This window comes from Daphnia pulex, chromosome 5 (assembly GCF_021134715.1).
Source record: "Daphnia pulex isolate KAP4 chromosome 5, ASM2113471v1".
Classification (NCBI taxonomy): Eukaryota; Metazoa; Arthropoda; class Branchiopoda; order Diplostraca; family Daphniidae; genus Daphnia; species Daphnia pulex.
Genome location: NC_060021.1, coordinates 7,385,845 through 7,402,509, shown reverse-complemented (window position 1 = coordinate 7,402,509; position 16,665 = coordinate 7,385,845). Strand labels below are relative to the sequence as shown.

The 16,665-nt window shown below is 38.6% G+C and overlaps 3 protein-coding genes across 5 annotated transcripts; all 3 read right to left on the bottom strand.

Moving 5' to 3' along the window:
* Nucleotides 1-35: 35 nt before the first annotated feature.
* On the bottom strand, nt 36-1,901 carry LOC124193590 (trichohyalin-like). Its single transcript, XM_046587497.1, has 4 exons — nt 740-1,901; nt 511-676; nt 240-444; nt 36-180 (listed from the first exon to the last, which is right to left on the bottom strand). The coding sequence occupies exons 1-4, from the start codon at nt 1,899-1,901 to the stop codon at nt 97-99; spliced, it is 1,617 nt and encodes a 538-aa protein (XP_046443453.1). The 3' UTR covers nt 36-96.
* LOC124193596 lies at nt 739-11,143 on the bottom strand. The gene is given in 36 exon segments (XM_046587504.1): nt 739-2,355; nt 2,432-2,575; nt 2,645-2,884; nt 2,945-3,124; nt 3,195-3,479; nt 3,550-3,757; nt 3,816-3,964; nt 4,031-4,246; nt 4,309-4,392; nt 4,468-4,537; nt 4,599-4,723; nt 4,785-4,992; nt 5,053-5,176; nt 5,242-5,434; nt 5,512-5,529; nt 5,531-5,583; nt 6,528-6,666; nt 6,733-6,767; nt 6,845-6,929; nt 7,005-7,231; nt 7,295-7,358; nt 7,428-7,485; nt 7,553-7,658; nt 7,730-7,880; nt 7,965-8,085; nt 8,160-8,378; nt 9,176-9,287; nt 9,380-9,464; nt 9,543-9,778; nt 9,856-9,913; nt 9,975-10,032; nt 10,093-10,198; nt 10,273-10,420; nt 10,493-10,613; nt 10,684-10,902; nt 10,985-11,143. Coding segments are annotated over 36 exon segments (4,902 nt in total). The 5' UTR covers nt 11,050-11,143; the 3' UTR covers nt 739-2,163.
* A 421-nt stretch (nt 11,144-11,564) lies between these two features.
* Nucleotides 11,565-16,424, bottom strand: LOC124193587 (carboxypeptidase B-like). Of its 3 annotated transcripts, none has more exons than XM_046587493.1 (11): nt 16,272-16,382; nt 13,216-13,434; nt 13,024-13,141; nt 12,790-12,949; nt 12,623-12,728; nt 12,498-12,549; nt 12,333-12,420; nt 12,058-12,260; nt 11,911-11,995; nt 11,713-11,824; nt 11,565-11,645 (listed from the first exon to the last, which is right to left on the bottom strand). In XM_046587493.1, the coding sequence occupies exons 1-11, from the start codon at nt 16,337-16,339 to the stop codon at nt 11,570-11,572; spliced, it is 1,287 nt and encodes a 428-aa protein (XP_046443449.1). In that variant the 5' UTR covers nt 16,340-16,382; the 3' UTR covers nt 11,565-11,569. The 3 variants fall into 3 exon arrangements, with proteins under 3 accessions (XP_046443449.1, XP_046443448.1, XP_046443447.1); XM_046587492.1 differs by lacking the exon at nt 16,272-16,382 and adding an exon at nt 13,509-13,609; XM_046587491.1 differs by lacking the exons at nt 11,565-11,645; nt 11,713-11,824; nt 11,911-11,995; ... (5 more) ...; nt 13,024-13,141; nt 13,216-13,434 and adding exons at nt 14,167-14,369; nt 14,449-14,560; nt 14,659-14,743; ... (5 more) ...; nt 15,795-15,912; nt 15,979-16,197 and having other exon boundaries at nt 16,272-16,424.
* Between the last annotated feature and the right edge of the window lie 241 nt (nt 16,425-16,665).

Here is a 16,665-nt window from a genome sequence, read left to right as displayed (position 1 = left end):
AATTTCGTTCATGTTACTAAAAGTAAATAACCAAATTAATCGTTCAATTTTTTTATTCATGGTCAAGAACTTGTTACTGTTGCAACGATAGAAAATTTACACCACTTTTGTTGTATCCCGCTTTTGAATCAACTTCAGCTGCTTTTTCTTCATCCTTTTTATTTTGTTGGTATTTCGAATCTGAAAGATTATAAATTATTAGATACAAAGTTAATTATATTAGATGGAAGACATCTTACCACTTGAACAACTTCTCCACGACGAGCATTTTCTTCTTCGCGTTTCTTATTTACTTCACGACGACGAGTAATTTCAGCTCGGCGGGCTCGCTCTTCTTCCTTCATGCGGTTTTCCAACTCTTTAACTCGTTGACGCTCTTGTCTCAACTGTGTGATCTTTTCAAAGGGCATTTTCAAACCTTTGTCCTGGTATAAATATCGAGGACTGGAAAACAAAATCAGAGAATTATTTTACCGTCATTTTGAACTACAAATAAGGACACAAACATACTTGGATTTTGGTTCTTTCCACTCGCGTCCAGATTTTGATTTCCCTCTGGGAATATTCCGCATTACATCAGCACCACACGGTAGACTTTCTTTGGGAGGTTCGATTTTTTTCACTCGAACTTTGTGTGCTATGCGCATTTTCCTCTTTTCATCCCTCAATTTTTTTCCTGTAAAAATATGATGTATGTACTTAAAAAATTAAGTCATTATAGAAAAATCAAGATGCTTACCAATTTTTTTCATATTTAATGTTGTACCAATTGTGATTTTTTCTACTGGAACACCAAACAACATACGAGGCTTCTCAACATCAGACTTTACAGGTGAATCAGCTTTTACATTGGTTTCTTTAAGTGGACTCTGTAGGCATTTATTTTCTTCTTGCTGCTGTTCCCCATCACGGCTTTTTGGAGATGCAACCTCAGCTGTTGTCAAAGGTTGCTGCTCTTCACTTGTTGAGCAATCCATCTTCTCAGTTTGCTTAGTAGCATCTTCAACTTCAATCAAGTTTGTTGGAGTGGATACTGGAGTGAAATATTTTTCATGATTTTCCTCACTGGAATGTGAGTTTTCCTTACAAGCTTCAATGATTTCAATGGCAATTTCAGATTTCAAACTGCTATTGTCAACTTCATCCAACTTGATGTTTACCAGTTTGTCTTCATGACTATCAGTATCTTCAGTCTTCAGCTCTTCAGCCTTACTTGCTTTTACAGGTGATTCTTGCCTGATGATTTTATCTTCAATTTCTTTACTCGGAAGTACAACTTCTATTTCAGATTCTTTACATTTACTATCAATTTCAGCTTCGTTGGTCTTGCTTTCAACTTCAACTTTGATGGTTTTGCTATCAACTTCAGCTTCAATAGTTTTGCAAACTACTTCAGTTTTAATGATCTTGTCATCAACTTCAGCTTGAATGCTTTTGTTAAGTTCTTCGACTTCATTGCTCTTTTTCTTTATTTCATCTTCAATCTCTTCTTCGAGTTCAACCAAAATGTGCTTTTCCTTGTCTTCAGAAGGATTGGCACGATCTTCATTTTTTTCTTCCCTGATTGGTATTAATGTGTCCACACCTTCCCCCAACTTACGCCTTTTAATGACAACTAATTCTACATCACTTGTTTCAGCGTCACTTCCAGCAGTTTTGTTAATCCTGGAAGAACGACGTGTACCTGGTCTTGGTGTGTCATTATTAGCTGATTCTACCGAGGAATTTGACAGGCGCCTTGATCTTCTAGTTGGCGTGGGAATTTCCACGGGGGTTGCTAGTACGTTTCCGACTGAACGTCTCGTGGATCTTCTGGTCGCACTTGTCGTCGATGAATCAGATTGCTCCGCAGCTAATGGATCAATTGGTAAAACTTGGCTTTTTCTTCTTGTATTTACCATTTTACTGCGAGATTGAAGTAGCAAGGATAAACCAAAAAGCCACACTAATGGAGCAGGGAACGATTCAACACTAAAGACTAAACAGTAACCAGCCAAACCACGTGCACTGTAAAGACTCGAGAAGGACATCTAGCGCATGAATATGAACGACGTGGATATAGAATAGAAAATTATAAGGAAAAATTCATAATTTTTTCATTATTAACGGGTGGAAAAATTTAAACGGAAGGTTTTTTTTATATATGAGAAATTTAATAATTTTTTAATCTAATACGATTCCTTGATACGAAGGCGCATCGCTGGTAGTGGATGGGTTGTCCCGTCGGTGCCTAAGCATCTCGCAACTAGCTCCCAAATGTCTTTCGATAAGTTCTTTTTCATCCGAATTCTCCAGTTGTGGCAATAGATCTTGTCGAACTTTACTGATCAACTCGTTGATATGGGTAACCGTAATCTTTAAAGAGAAGAAGAAAATATTTAGTTTTTGTACCAAATTCATTTTTTTGTTTCATAATTATGTACAAACTTACATGCTGGTTTCCTTGGTGAAAGAAATGGACATAAGCATTAACAAGTTCCACAATCAACTGGGCTTGCACGCCAGGATCTAGACATTCAGTGGCAACTTTCCCAGCTTTTCGTAAACATTCCAGTACCTTTTTACCATCCCGCATCTAAAAACCGCAAAAAAAAAGGATTATTAAAAAGGTCTAAGGGATTTTCATCTAATTAGAAAATCATACAGGTTTGCCTTCCAGTTCCTTGGTAGTGGATGACCAGAATAGGTTGGACACGAGAATCAAAGCACGACATTGATCCGGTTTTCTTAAAAGTGCCGATGCAAGTAGGGCACACTTGGATCGCACAGGTGCAGAGTTTTCTTCACTAAAACAATCAAGTTTCTCTAACGAAGCTGCCATCAATGTCAAAGCGGCGAACTGAGCTTTGCTGTCTGAAATTTCTTCTTCGTAAAGAGTGAATGCCTGTAAAATCATAGGCATTGACAATAACCGATACACCTGAAATAACTGTTAATGATTAACCTGTGATATAAACTCGTAAGCCAGTGTTTCGTGGGTTCCAAAGATAATTTGAGAAGCAGCAAGAGCTCCTTGGAGAAAAAGTCTTAGTGGCAATTCAGCCAGTTCAGCTTTAACAAGGGCAGCAATACATTGATGACAAAAGGTGAAGATTTTCTCGCATTTTTTCTCCCACAGTTCATCCTTCAGAATTTTTAAATCGTATTAAAAACTTCAGTCAAATAAAGTGAGATCCGTAGAAAACATGACGCACCTCTTGTCGGACATCAAAATATTTTCTAGCCAGTTTAAAAGCCTCATAAATTAATGGTGGGAGAGTAAATGGGATACGTCTAGCTCCACCCGCTCCAAACTGCTTTCTTGCGGAAGTAAGCATTCGATATTGTTGATCAAGGTCTGATTCTTCCGCAGCTAACAAATGAATCAATCGTGCCATCAAATTCTGTTCTTCAGCGAAATCTTCCGCATCTTGTCCAGCCAGCACTTGGTCGGGCTGATCGCAAATCAGCGGCGCAAGCATGTTAAGAACAGCATCAACCTATAAAATAAGATATAAAATAATTTAAGTAACCCATTACAAGTTAGTTAAATAAAGGTAAAGGACGCACATGTTCTTGCGTGGTAATATGTGTTTCATTGTCGAGAGCGTTGTTAACCAAATGAAGAGCAATTGATTTCCGTCCGTTAAAATCTAGTCTTTGAAGAACTTGACCAAAATGCGGCAACTGCAGCAGAGTGACCAGGCTATTATAATGACTAACGGGCATTCGCAGCAACCGGTTGAGTTCCTTGCCCAACGAAGAATCAAAATCAACCCTAGAGAATTAATTATGGTCATTACAATTTTTAAGGAATAATCGCAAAAAGAAAATACTTTTCCACTGCAATCTTGTCTAGGGCAACCAAAGTAGATTCCAATACTTTATCCACCAAATTGATTTGATCGGGGTAACAACGAAAGGCGAGGCTTATGAGAGAAACTTGCAGGGAAACCAAATTTTCTGATGGCATTTCTGGACGCGCCTGTGCGATCAAAATAATCAGAAATAAGTTTTTTGATCTGTTAAATAAACCTTTGTTGATGCTCACTTGAGCTATATTGCCGATCTGATCAGAGAATATATCGAAAAGAGGGATATGAGGCGGAATAGGTGGTTGGCCAAGTGCTTGCTGTCTCTGTCCATAGGCAGCCAAACGTTCGACTAATGCGACAAGAATTACGTGGACTTTTACATCGGTGTGTAACTCTGCACAAGCTTTCAAATAGGTGTGGAGCGTGTCGAGATGAACTTCATCTGGAAACACCTGTTTTATAATAACGAGTTAACCCAAAAGTGAACTTTTAACATTTCTATATTGTTTAGAACCTGAATGATGCACTCCATTAAATATTCCTGTGCGAGTGCGTCGCGACAGCTTACTACTTGCTCAAGAATGCCAGGCAAGACAACCTGGAAGCCAATGAAAAGCATTATTTTATTGTTTATAAGGCCAAAAGTGAAGAAAAAAAACTATTTTATGCTTACCTTTTTGTAAAGCTCAACATCAACACTATCCAACTGGGCCAGTCGCACAAGGTTTGTTCCAACTAGCAATCTACGAGAATCATTAGTATGTGATGACAGGAAAAATAACAAATGCGTAGCAATAGTCAAACCTTAATTCCTGGCGCTCCCGTTCTCGACGTTCCTTATCTCTTGAATGACCTTGGTATGCCATACGGACCCAAAGTTTATTCATTTCCGAGAAGTTAAGTTGAATAAAGTCAACAGCATCTCGTACCTACAGGAATCATATAACATTAACATTTGTTACTAGTGAAATTTGTTAAAACATAACTTACATTGCCATATGATTCTGTGGCTAAAGGATCACTCTCTGCTAGATCTGGAAGCAAGTTTCTTGTACACTGTAAGAGGTAGTTTCGAAGGAAAAGACCTCTCAATGGATGTTGAACCCCACGGCACATTTCAACCAGATCTCTGAGAATATCACGTCTTGATTGCTCATTAGTTTTGATGTAAACAACACCAACAGTAACCAGGAGATACCTGTAATGAAATTTTGAATTAAGATTGTTTTTTTTGCTTTAAACTTTATTTTTCACTTACAAGCGTGGAATGATGTTCCCAGCATACTGAACTAGTTCATACAAATCAGCCACTTTACGTCCGTTCTGGAACTCATCAAGAAGATACATTTCGAGATGCTGAAGTTCATCACAAATAGCCATATCTGAAAAAAATATGGTAAATATAGACTTGTGTTCATAACATTAAGTATTTTGGAAGTGTTCATACAGAGTTCGTAGTATGACTTGGGAGAGAGTAAAGATGTACGTAACTCCCCCAACATAGTTGATGCGTGCTTGAGAGCATCCATCAATTTACGTTTATCCAAACAGCGCTTCATCTGTAAAGCCTGGACTTTTACCACACTCAAAGCTTCATCCAGAAGCTTGTCCTGATCTTCCAATGGTGACATTGATCCCGACTAGATGAAAAAACGATAATTCCATAGAAAGATGTAAAACTTCGATGAGGCATAAAACATTTGTGGCATTTTATTACCTTTGACATTGTTGGCATTAGGGAAAATCGTCCTACCGATTAAGAAATTGTGAAATGTGAATCTGACGTGAGCTCTGTCGCCCACCGTCTATGTAATCAAAACACCAAAGGCCCGGCAGTGTTGCCAAATAATCTCAACGCGGGATTGATGGAGCTTCATTGATTTGTTCACGCATTCAAAAACTGCCGCAAGTTCCCTGTCGAACGTGCGTGTTTTATTATTTTTTAAAAATATCATTATTTTTCACGCTTAAAAGAAAAGAGTATTGGTTTGAAAATATTTGCAAATATTTTTTATCTTTAAAATGAAGTGTTTTTTAATGAAGTTTTAACATTAGGCGTTTGAAAAAATTTATTAGAATGAATTATTTTTATTATTTGCTTTTGTTTTATCTTTGGCAAGACGATGATTTGATCAATTGGATTTTACCAAATCATTCTTTGTCCTGCATTAAAGAATTTGCAACCCTGAGTAAAAGTCTTGAGACGAAACTGGCGGGTTCCTTCTTCATTTTTCATTATAATCACGTGTGTGTCTTGCAGCCTTGCAGGTTGTGACTTGTGAATGTGAACTAAAATGGCTGTAAGCTTTTAACGTTGTCGTGATCACTGATCACACGAGACTATAGATTAGTGTTATGCCATGAACATGTTGTTGTGATCCTCTCAACTACTTCCCAAAATGAAATCCACATGGCTTTATAGAGGTAGTGATTACAAACTTTGCTGATCGAACGAGAATTTTGGAGACTGGCAGTCACATGGTAAGCCTCAGCCATTTTTACTTGTCCGACATCTCGAGATTTTCAATGTTTCTATCATTCTCAGACTGTATTTGACTATGGTATTTTATATCATATCATACTATTATTATTATTAGTTATACGAGTAATCATAATTGCAAGAAAACGTTCATCGTCTATCGTAATTTTACATGAGCATAACGGCCTCAGCAACTACCTTCACGCCTTCCCAGACCTCCAAGTTGTTAGGCAGGATTTGGCTGTAAAAGCAACAGAGAATAGCATTTAGTAAATGTAAAATTGCTAGTTTAGATGTTCTAGTAGAAAACATTTACTTTGCAGGAAGCTGAAATCCAAATGTTCCTTTGTCACGCATCTCAACAGTGTACGAGTACTTAATTCCAGCACCACCCTTTTCATAATCAAAATTTCTTGTTAATCTCAAATTAAATTTTGTTTTACATTTCACTAATGTTACCTTAGCCCAGTCGTCACTACAGCCAGAGGCCAAGCCTATATTCAACACAGAAAGTTTGTCGTGTAATTTTTGCAATCATTTTTTACGTAATTTATTATAATATGCGTCATACCCAAAAGATTAGTAGAAGATCCGATCTTGTAAGGAGTCCCTTCAACCGCCGTCAATTTATCAACAGCGCTTTGAGCCAAGTCGAACTAATTACATAAAAAAAAGGATTAATTTTTCACTTACGCACTATTCAGTGTGGTATTAATTAATAGTTGGCGAACCAGATCTTGGTAATCATCGGGCAGAGCAGAAGTGTAACCCCATGGAGTTAGCCAGTATTGTCCATACGAGTGGAAGGAAAAGTAAACTTTGGTTCGGTTTGCAACACTGAGAATTGCATCACGAACGTTCCGGGCTTCCACCTGGCTGAAAGGAGCTCCTCCGTGGTAGGTCTCACCACATTCAAGCGAAGAACTTCCTCCAGTATTCCATTGAAAGTCAAAATTCCCTGTAGAAAAGTTACAATTGAATCCAGAATTCTGCTGAGTTAATGACAAAATGGAATACTAACTATTTAAGTCTGTTCCGACACAAATCCCCTGGTTTGGAGCACGATTTTTTCGCCATAAACGGTCCTAATGGTTTTTAAACATTAGAATCATTATTTTGAGATAATTAGAGTGGTTAAATTAAGAAAATGTCACCCCTGTTGGTGAGAAAGTGTAAGTGTAGCCATCTGGATTGAGAATAGGCATTATGTACCTAAATTTCGAACGGATTGGATTAACATGCTTTTTACCAAATTGATTCTACATGATTATAAACAAACCAGTCAATGTTATCCACATATTCGGGATGTGCCGCATAATTTTCTACCAACTCACGAATCATCCATGTTACATAAGCCGGTGCAATCCACTCACGAGCATGAATTCCTTTTATTTTTAGATATACAGCTGTTAAGTAAGAAGAAAATGGATGGCCAAACTACATCAGCTCGACTTACCACCCTCGGCAAAAATGACGTTTTTTTCCCCGCTGCCTCCAGTTGAAATCTTTACTAGAGGCATATCGTTACCCTCGTAACTCGTCCCAGCGCTCGTGACGGTCACCAAATTGGGGTAAGTCGCTGCCATTTCATTGACAAATTCGTAAATCTGTGTTATAGATCAAGTATGAAACTTGAGTACTTGAGATTTGCAATCAACCGTGTGGTAAAGTAACGTGGGATTTGAACTCACGGCCGGCAAATCAGAATACGAAGTCCAGTCTAGCGAATATCTTGAATCACCCGAGGATTTTGACAAACCTTTTCTTGTTTCCAAAGGTGGGGCAATGTCTTTTCGACTTTGTTCAATCTCACTATTATGATTAAAAACATAATAGAGTAGTTAGATAGAGCGAATTTTTCCTTTTTTAAATTTATGGTAGGCTACTCTTGAACATCGGCGATTTTGATGTGGTATTCCATGCCGAAAACTTCCAGCAAATTGACGAACGTTTTAGTGTAAGCAGGAGGGACCATGACGTCGGTCTTGAAATCAACATTGCGTGGCTCGGTCCAGAAATCGTAAATATCGCTTCTCTCGTTGTAGAGCTTCACCAAGACGTCGAAGGAAGCCTTGTTTTTGGCTGTCACTTCGTACACTTGGTACCTGTAATTCACCGATTGTTTTTGTTTCAAACGGACAATTTTGTTTTTAAATTATGAAACAGTAGAGTTGTTTACTCACCCATCGTAACGTCTTTGGGTAGCGAAAACTGACGCTACGAAGAACGCCAATGCCAAAGGCAATCTCATTATGAGTCTTTTTGAGGAGCGCAACTGTATTGATTACCGTTCTGAAATTGAGAACGCTTGACTTAAGGTCTCTCAGGCTAAACTTGATTCTCTCTAACTTATCGTGGCGTAGCTTGTCTGCTCTTGTCAATGACGTTTGTTGCGTTTGAAACGTGACAAGTTAAGCCCAATCGACTTTTATTCTTGTCTCGTTTGTTTTATTCGTTATTATATTTTCCATACCGAAAGTGATCCGGGTCACGATCGATTCTTACGGTACATTAAGCTTTGCACTTTGTTTCAGTAAGATAACAATTTTGTTTCAAAGATAACAATTTGTTTCTTGATTTTTATAACTTTCACTTTGTTGACTATTTTTTTGGAGTCATAGTTTTTTCCCAAATTCAAATTTTATTTTTTAAATCATTTTGAAAAAATGAAACAGGCATTTTGCATACTTTAACTATTTTTATTTTTGTCTTCATCGTAACTCAAAGTGATAATTTGATCAAATCGATTTACATTGCCATCACATCCTCAGCAACCACCTTAAAGGCCTCCCACATTTCCAAGTTGTTGGGCATGATTTCACTATATCGCAAATTTTGAAATGTGTCAATGTGTCATTCTTTAGCATTTCCTAAATAGTGTCTTTAAGTTGATTTAACTTACGTTGCGGGCAACTCGAATCCGAATTTTCCAGTGTCGCGCAATTCAACGGTGTAAGAATAGGGGATTCCGGCTCCTCCCTTGGCCCAGTCGTCACTGCCACCGGAAGCGATGTCTAGTTTTATTAGAAAGGATAAAATCAAGGTGTGTAAAATAATTGAAGATCCGTCCCAATTTTTTTGTTTTTGTTTTGTTTGAACAACTTACAGAGCACGTTGGTCGAGGTACCAATGGTGTACTGTGTTCCATAGACGGCGGTGAGTTTGTCAACAGCACGAACAGCCAAGTCGTACTGTAATTTCAAAGAAAATTCGCCCGATTTATCACAACTTCTTTAAAAAACAGTTGATTATTATAAAATGCTTCATACGAGTTGAGGGTAATCAGCGGGGTATTCGGGAGTGTAGCCCCATGGGGTGAGCCAGTACTGTCCGTAAGAGTGAACAGTCAAGTAGACTACACTTTGGCTAGCGACGCTCAAAATGGCATCGCGGACGATTTGGGATTCGATGGCGCTGAATGCAGCACCTCCGTTGTAGGTTTCTCCGCAAGGAAGATCTGAACTGCCTCCTTCATCCCAGTGGAATCCAAAGTTCCTGTTCATGTCTTCAATGATTCCAAAGTTAAATTTGGGGTTTCCATAATTATATATTAAATAAAAGGCTTTGAATCAATTCAATTACCAGTGCCGATGCATTGGCTGCCAGCATTTGGCGCTCGGGTTTTGCGCCACAAGCGGTCCTGACACGTAAAGAAACATTTGAATTTGTTTAATTTGTGATAAAAAAATTTATCATCTTACTCCGTTGGCAGCAAAAGTGTGACGGTATCCATCGGGATTGATGACTGGCATGATGTACCTATTCATTCAAATTATTATTATTATTTTTAACCAAAGATATTTTGTGGGAAAGTCTCACCAATCGATGTTGTCAACATATTGGGGATGGGCGGCGTAGTTCTCAACCAACTCACGGATCAACCAGGTGACGTAGGCCGGTGAAATCCATTCGCGAGCGTGGATACCTTTTCAATGGAACATTTCTCTTGAGAATTGAATCATCTTTAAGTTGTAATTTGCAGTTATTGTTGAATTTTACCGCCATCAACGAAAATGGCCTTTTTGCCGGTTCCTCCTGTTGAAATCTTGACAAAGTTCATGTTGTTACCCTCGTAGCTCTGTCCAACAACGGAGTGTGTCATCAAATTAGGGTAGGCAGCGGCCAATTCTGTGAGAAACTCTTCAATCTAAATCACCAAATGAAACCCCAAATTCAATATTTGCTCGAATTGTCTTTGAATGTGCATAGTGAAACCCACGGCAGGAAGGTCGGAATAAGTTTCCCAGTTGAGCGAATAGCGAGGAGTTCCATCGCGAGAAAGGCGTGGCTCTTTGCGGATGACTGGCTTGGCAATATCTTTGCGGCCTTCTTCGATTGTGCTGTAAATATTATCATCATGTTATGTCAATTATTCGCCTTATTGACATTTCAGGCTTGAATTTTGTTTACCTCTGAACATCAGCAATTTTAACTTTGTAGTCGACATCGAACGCTTGCATCAAACTTGTGAAGGTGGAAGCAAAGGCTGGAGGAACCATAATGTCGACGGCGCGGTTGATGTTTCGAGGTTCAGTCCAGAAATCGTAAACGTCGCTTCTCTCATTGTAAAGCTTAGTCAAGACTTCGAGGGCCACCTTGTTTTTGGCATTCACCTCAAACACTTGATACCTTTTTTTTTTTTTTTTTTTTTAATTAGCAAAATTAGTCAAATCAATTTACCGTTTAATTTACCAAATTAATTTTATTTTACCCATCGTAACGCCTCTGACCCGCTAGGGCTGTTGCCACCAATGCCAATACTAAGAGGAGCTTCATAGCTGAAGAGTCTCTCCTGAACGTAGGGAACTGATGATAGATTTCTAGAAACAGTCGTCGTCATTTATAGACTCTAGACTATTTTTTGAATATTTTTCACTATCGTTTGTTTGCCGTCACGATTGTCGAAATGCATTGGTTATTTGCGTCATTTGTGTCCGTCGTCTAGTCGAGTCGTTATCAAAACAGGTCAGCATGTCAATCATTTTTACCTATAGTTTGTTCACATTTTAGAGCCGCCTGTCTTGGTCTCACGGTTACGTGAGACTTTGAACATACATGCACGCACACCCGATCACCTGTGCATGATATGGTGTAGTAACCTTAAATAAAAATAAAAAAAATACGCTACGAATGTCACTGTCTAAACTCGCATCAGGACAAAATGTGTAAAATTTGCTCTTATCCATTTCTGTTGAATGCGTTAAAGAAGGAAACAACAAATGAATTTGAATAGTCAGTATATTTCTGATCCCCTGAAGATGAATTTTGCAGAGCACAATCATGTAAAAAAAAAATGTTAGACGATGTTCATGGTGTACTCAGCGATGACCTTGACAGCCTCCCACATTTCCAGATTATTCGGAAGGATTTGACTGATGAGTTCAAAAAATTACGTTGAATTAAAGTTTTCCGTAGATAAAAGAAAATAAAGGGCCTTACTCAGCTGGAAGTAGAAAACCAAAGTCTCCGGTGTCACGAAGCTCTACTGTATAAGCGTAGGGAATTCCGGCTTCGCCTTTGATCCAGTCAATGCTACCTCCAGATGCTACGTCTGAAAAAATCAATAAAGAATTTTAAAAATTTGAGCGTAGTGGCAGTTTTTAAGGCCAGCAGGATAACTAACAAAAGTAAACTTACAAAGAAGACCAGTTGTAGATCCAACGGCGTATTGAGTTCCGTAGACAGCGGTCAAGTTGTTGACTGCATTCTGGGCCAAATCAAACTAAAACAAGGAAAATATGAAATTACAGTTTGCTCAAAAAATATTTGAAAAGTGGTTCTCACAAGTAAGGGGTAATCCTCAGGTAGATCGACAGTGTAGCCCCAAGGAGTAAGCCAAACTTGGCTGTAGGAATGGTAGGACAAGTAAACTTGAGTCCGCTCCGCAATTGAAAGAATAGCATCGCGAGCATTGGCACTTTCATCCTCACTAAAAGCTGTGGGCCCGTGATAAGTGTCATCACAGCCATTTCCGGCAGCTCCACCTTCTGTATTTTGAGCACAGTCAATATTTCAATAAGTATTTGTACGTTACATTTTTAAAAGTCAAAATAACTTTCCATTCCAATGGAATCCAAAGTTGCGATTGAGATCAATGCCGACGCAAGGGCCGTTGACTGGATTGCGGTTTTTGCGCCATAGCCGATCCTGTTTTTGAAACAATTCGTTAGCATGTATCAATGGCCTTTGATTGTAAACAGTTGTGTTAGATTCAGAAGACTTACATCAGCAAAGGAGTACACATATCCATCAGGATTCATGACGGGCAAGATGTACCTGTTTCCGGTGTAAATAAGAATCAGTGATGTCTATTATTCTTTTAAATGTTGAATAAATAAGGATAGCTCACCAATCAAGGTTGTCAAGGTATTCGGGGTGAGCCGCGTAATTTTCGACCAGTTCGTTAATGAGCCAAGTGTTGAAAGCAGGTGCAATCCACTCTCGAGCATGAATACCTACCACAGCAAATTGAACATGTTGCTCCCACAATATTGTTGACTTTCTTTAAAATCATACCTCCATCGACCAGGATGGCGTTTTTGGTGACGTTGCTGTTGGCTTGTGTGTTGGAAATCTTGACCATGTACATCTCCCTGTTCTCGTGCGTCTTGCCGATGGTTTTTAAAGTTACAATGTCAGGGTGAGCTTGAGCAATTTGGGCAAGGAAAACGGAAATCTAGAATTATAAATTATTGTTTTATTTTATTGTTTCCCCCTAAATCAAAGTAACCTTTTTATTCATCTTCTTACCGTGGTGTAGTCGTGATATTCAGTCCAATTTACCACGTAACGAGAAGATCCAGAACGGGAACGAGGATCTTTCACGTTAGTTGGAGAAGCCTGGTCTTTTCGGGAGACATCGATTGCACTTTATGCGCAATGTAACGGTTAGTTTTATCGGTGATTCCTATTTTTTTTTTAAATAATGCGGTCATAACTAACCTTTGAACATCTTGGATTTTGACTCGGTGTTCCAAATTGTATGTTCGCAAAATTTTTTCAAATTCCTTGGCATGAGTGGGTGGAACCATGATGTCGATGGGTTCATCGAGGCTTCGTGGCTCGGTCCAGAAGTCGTAGATGCTGTTCTGTCTCTCGTAAAGTTTAGTCAGGGCGTTGAATGAAGCCACATTTTTCGGTTTCACTTGGATAACCTTGTATCTTTTGCAAAAGTCAGAATATGAAAATTTATCTCTAGTAAAATTATCAGAATTTCTTTAAAGTAATTTAATTACCCGTCATAGCGCTTTTGAGCGGCTAAAGCCGATACAGCCAATAAGGCAAGAAGGAGTAAGACTTTCATGGTTGTCCCAATTGAACGTTTGTCTGAAGCTGAGGGTTTTTCATTTTTATTTCAAGTATTTATACAACCGTTTCTTTAAGAACTTCACCCAATAACAGCAGCTTATGATGCGTATCTTGAAGCGGTGCATTGACCATCTTTTGGTGTTTGAATAAGTTTAGGTCTACGATTATTTGAACTTACATTAGAGAATATAGATAATTATGTCAATCAAGGCGTTGTTGTTTCTGAACTTGGCATGCCGTCGAAATGTAGGCACAGTTCAAGTTTATGAGGAACATTGCTTTTTTGTTTACTCATGAAAAACCTGTTGAGATAACGGATCCGTTTGAATGTTAGGAATGAGTTTACTCCCAACACGGATGTTTATGCTTCATTACGGCGATAAACTTTATACTGTATTTTTATAGTGAGTTGTTATAATATTTAAATTTGTAAAAGATATTGACGCGTGTATGAATTGGTAAGGAAATCCAGGTAATGATTTATTGTCATGCATCTATATTGGTATCAAAACTTTCCAGTAAAGAACTTGCGCATTTATTTTTAGTAGAGTTTATTTTAACGATAAAAAGATGGAGAATGCAGGACTCTGTCACGATTTTATTGGAATAACTAACATACATGCAGTCGAGAAAATTAATTGACTCGAACAGCCATTTGTAACGGGGCATACTTTCAAGACGAAGGAAGGGGAAAATTAGTATGTCGGAATTAATTAACGATTTCCATAACGAATTCAGCGATGACCTTTGTAGCTTCCCACAACTCCAGATTATTTGGGATGATTTGCCTGTTTTATTTTTAAAAGGAAAATTTTATTTTACTGATTTCCACCACTAAGCGAATATAAAATCTTCAATAGAACTTACTCAGCTGGAAGTAAGAAACCGAAATCCCCCGTGTCTCGTAGCTCAACAGTATAAGAGTAGGGAATTCCAGCCCCACCCTTTGCCCAATCATCACTGCCTCCGGATGCAACATCTAAAATCCGACATCGTTTTCGTACGTTTAAAAATGAAAATTGGTCAATTGGATCGTTTGAGTGATTTTTTAAAATTCGTTTGTTGAAGCCTACTTACAAAGAACATTGGTGGAAGATCCAATGGTGTACTGAGTTCCGTAGACAGCCGTTAAGTTGTTTACAGCCTTTTGGGCCAAATCAAACTGAAACGAATATTTTGACAGCATTAATAAACGTAATGGAAGAATGAGGTGCTTTCAAAACATTAGGGTTTGATTTAAACGTACAAGCAGAGGATAGTCTTCGGGCAAGTCGGCTGTGTAACCCCAAGGAGTAAGCCAATATTGACCATAAGAGTGAATAGTGAGGTAAGCTTTTGTGCGATCGGCAACAGAAAGAATTGCATCACGAACATTGGCGCTTTCATCCTCGCTAAAAGCCGATGGTCCGTGATAGGTTTGGTCACACCCATTTCCGGCAGCTCCTCCTTCTGTATTTTGAGCACAGTCAATGTTGCAATAAATATTCGTAAATTTATATTATCACGTCAAAAAAACTTTCCATTCCAGTGGAATCCAAAGTTGCGATTGAGATCAATGCCGACGCAGGGGCCGTTCACTGGATTGCGGTTTTTACGCCACAGGCGATCCTGTTTAGGAGTGAGTTTTTAAAAAATAGAACGTGAATGACCAAAAAGTGAATTAAGTGAATGGTCGTCTTACGTCGGCAAAGGAGTACACGTAACCGTCGGGATTCATTGCGGGCAGAATATACCTAATTAATTAAGGAATAATTAATTGCATGTCGAAATTGTCTCTTAAAACAAAATTCGTTTGTTACCAGTCCAGGTTGTCAACGTATTGGGGGTGGGCCGCATAATTCTCAGCTAATTCATTAATAAGCCAAGTGGTCCAGGCAGGGGAAATCCATTCGCGACCATGAATACCTTTAATATGAAATTGATTCATTTTACTGGGTGTAGAACGACACATTGCTTCTAATTACATATTAAATCTCACGCTATAATACCTCCATCAACGATAATGGCGTTTTTGGTGACGTTGCTGTTGGCTGGTGTGTTGGAAATCTTGACCATGTACATCTCCCTGTTCTCGTGCGTCTTGCCGATGGTTTTTAAAGTTACAATGTCAGGGTGAGCTTGGGCCATTTGGGCAAGGAATACGGAAATCTAAACATCAAAATTATTGTTTTATTTCCCCCTAATTACAGTATCGTCTTTATTAAACTCCTTGCCGCGGTGTAGTCGTAATATTGAGTCCAGTTCACCGCGTAACGAGAAGAGCCAGAACGGGAACGAGGATCTTTCACGTTAGTTGGAGAAGCCTGGTCTTTTCGGGAGACATCGATGGCACTTTGTATGTTATTTGTTAATTAGTTCAATTCCGGAATTTTTCAATTCTATTGTATACTAACTAACCTTTGGACATCTTGGATTTTGACTCGGTGTTCCAAATTGTATGTTCGCAAAATTCTTTCGAATTCCTTGGCATGAGTGGGTGGAACCATGATGTCGATGGATTCATCGAGGCTTCGTGGCTCGGTCCAGAAGTCGTAGATGCTGTTCTGTTCCTTGTAAAGTTTGGCGAGGGCGTTGAATGAAGCCACATTTTTCGGTTTCACTTGGATAACCTTGTATCTTTTGCAAAAGTCAGAATATGAAAATTTATCTCTAGTAAAATTATCAGAATTTCTTTTAAGTAATTTAATTACCCGTCATAGCGCTTTTGAGCGGCTAAAGCCGATACAGCCAATAAGGCCAGAAGGAGAAGGACTTTCATGGTTGTCACTATTGAATCTTTTTCTGTACTTGAGGGTTTGATTTTGATTTCAAGTATTTATACAACCGTTTCTTTAGGAACTCCACCCCAAAACAGCAGCGCATGATGCTTATCTTGTGGTTCATTGGCCATCTTTTGTTGTTTGAGCTTGACGTTTGCGTTTACGATTATTTGAACTTACAATAGAGAAGAGAAAATAGATAATTCTGTCAATCAAGCTTTTGTTGTTTCTCCACTTGGTATACCGTCGACATGTAGGCACAGGTGAACGAAGTTTATTGGGAACATTTGTTACATGTTAACTTGAGATTATATTGTGTTAATTA

Bases quoted from the DNA above. Each gene is read 5' to 3' on its own strand.
- LOC124193590 (XM_046587497.1), bottom strand. From the start codon at position 1,901: ATGGTAAATACAAGAAGAAAAAGCCAAGTTTTACCAATTGATCCATTA. The intron at 677-739 runs GTAAGCATCTTG...ATATTTTTACAG, and splicing joins ATTAAATATGAAAAAAATTG to GAAAAAAATTGAGGGATGAA. The intron at 445-510 runs GTATGTTTGTGT...TTTGTTTTCCAG, and splicing joins TGGAAAGAACCAAAATCCAA to TCCTCGATATTTATACCAGG.
- LOC124193587 (XM_046587491.1), bottom strand. From the start codon at position 16,339: ATGAAAGTCCTTCTCCTTCTGGCCTTATTGGCTGTATCGGCTTTAGCC. The intron at 16,198-16,271 runs GTAATTAAATTA...CTTTTGCAAAAG, and splicing joins GCTCAAAAGCGCTATGACGG to ATACAAGGTTATCCAAGTGA. The intron at 15,031-15,101 runs GAAAGTTTTTTT...CTCAAAATACAG, and splicing joins CTTTGGATTCCACTGGAATG to AAGGAGGAGCTGCCGGAAAT.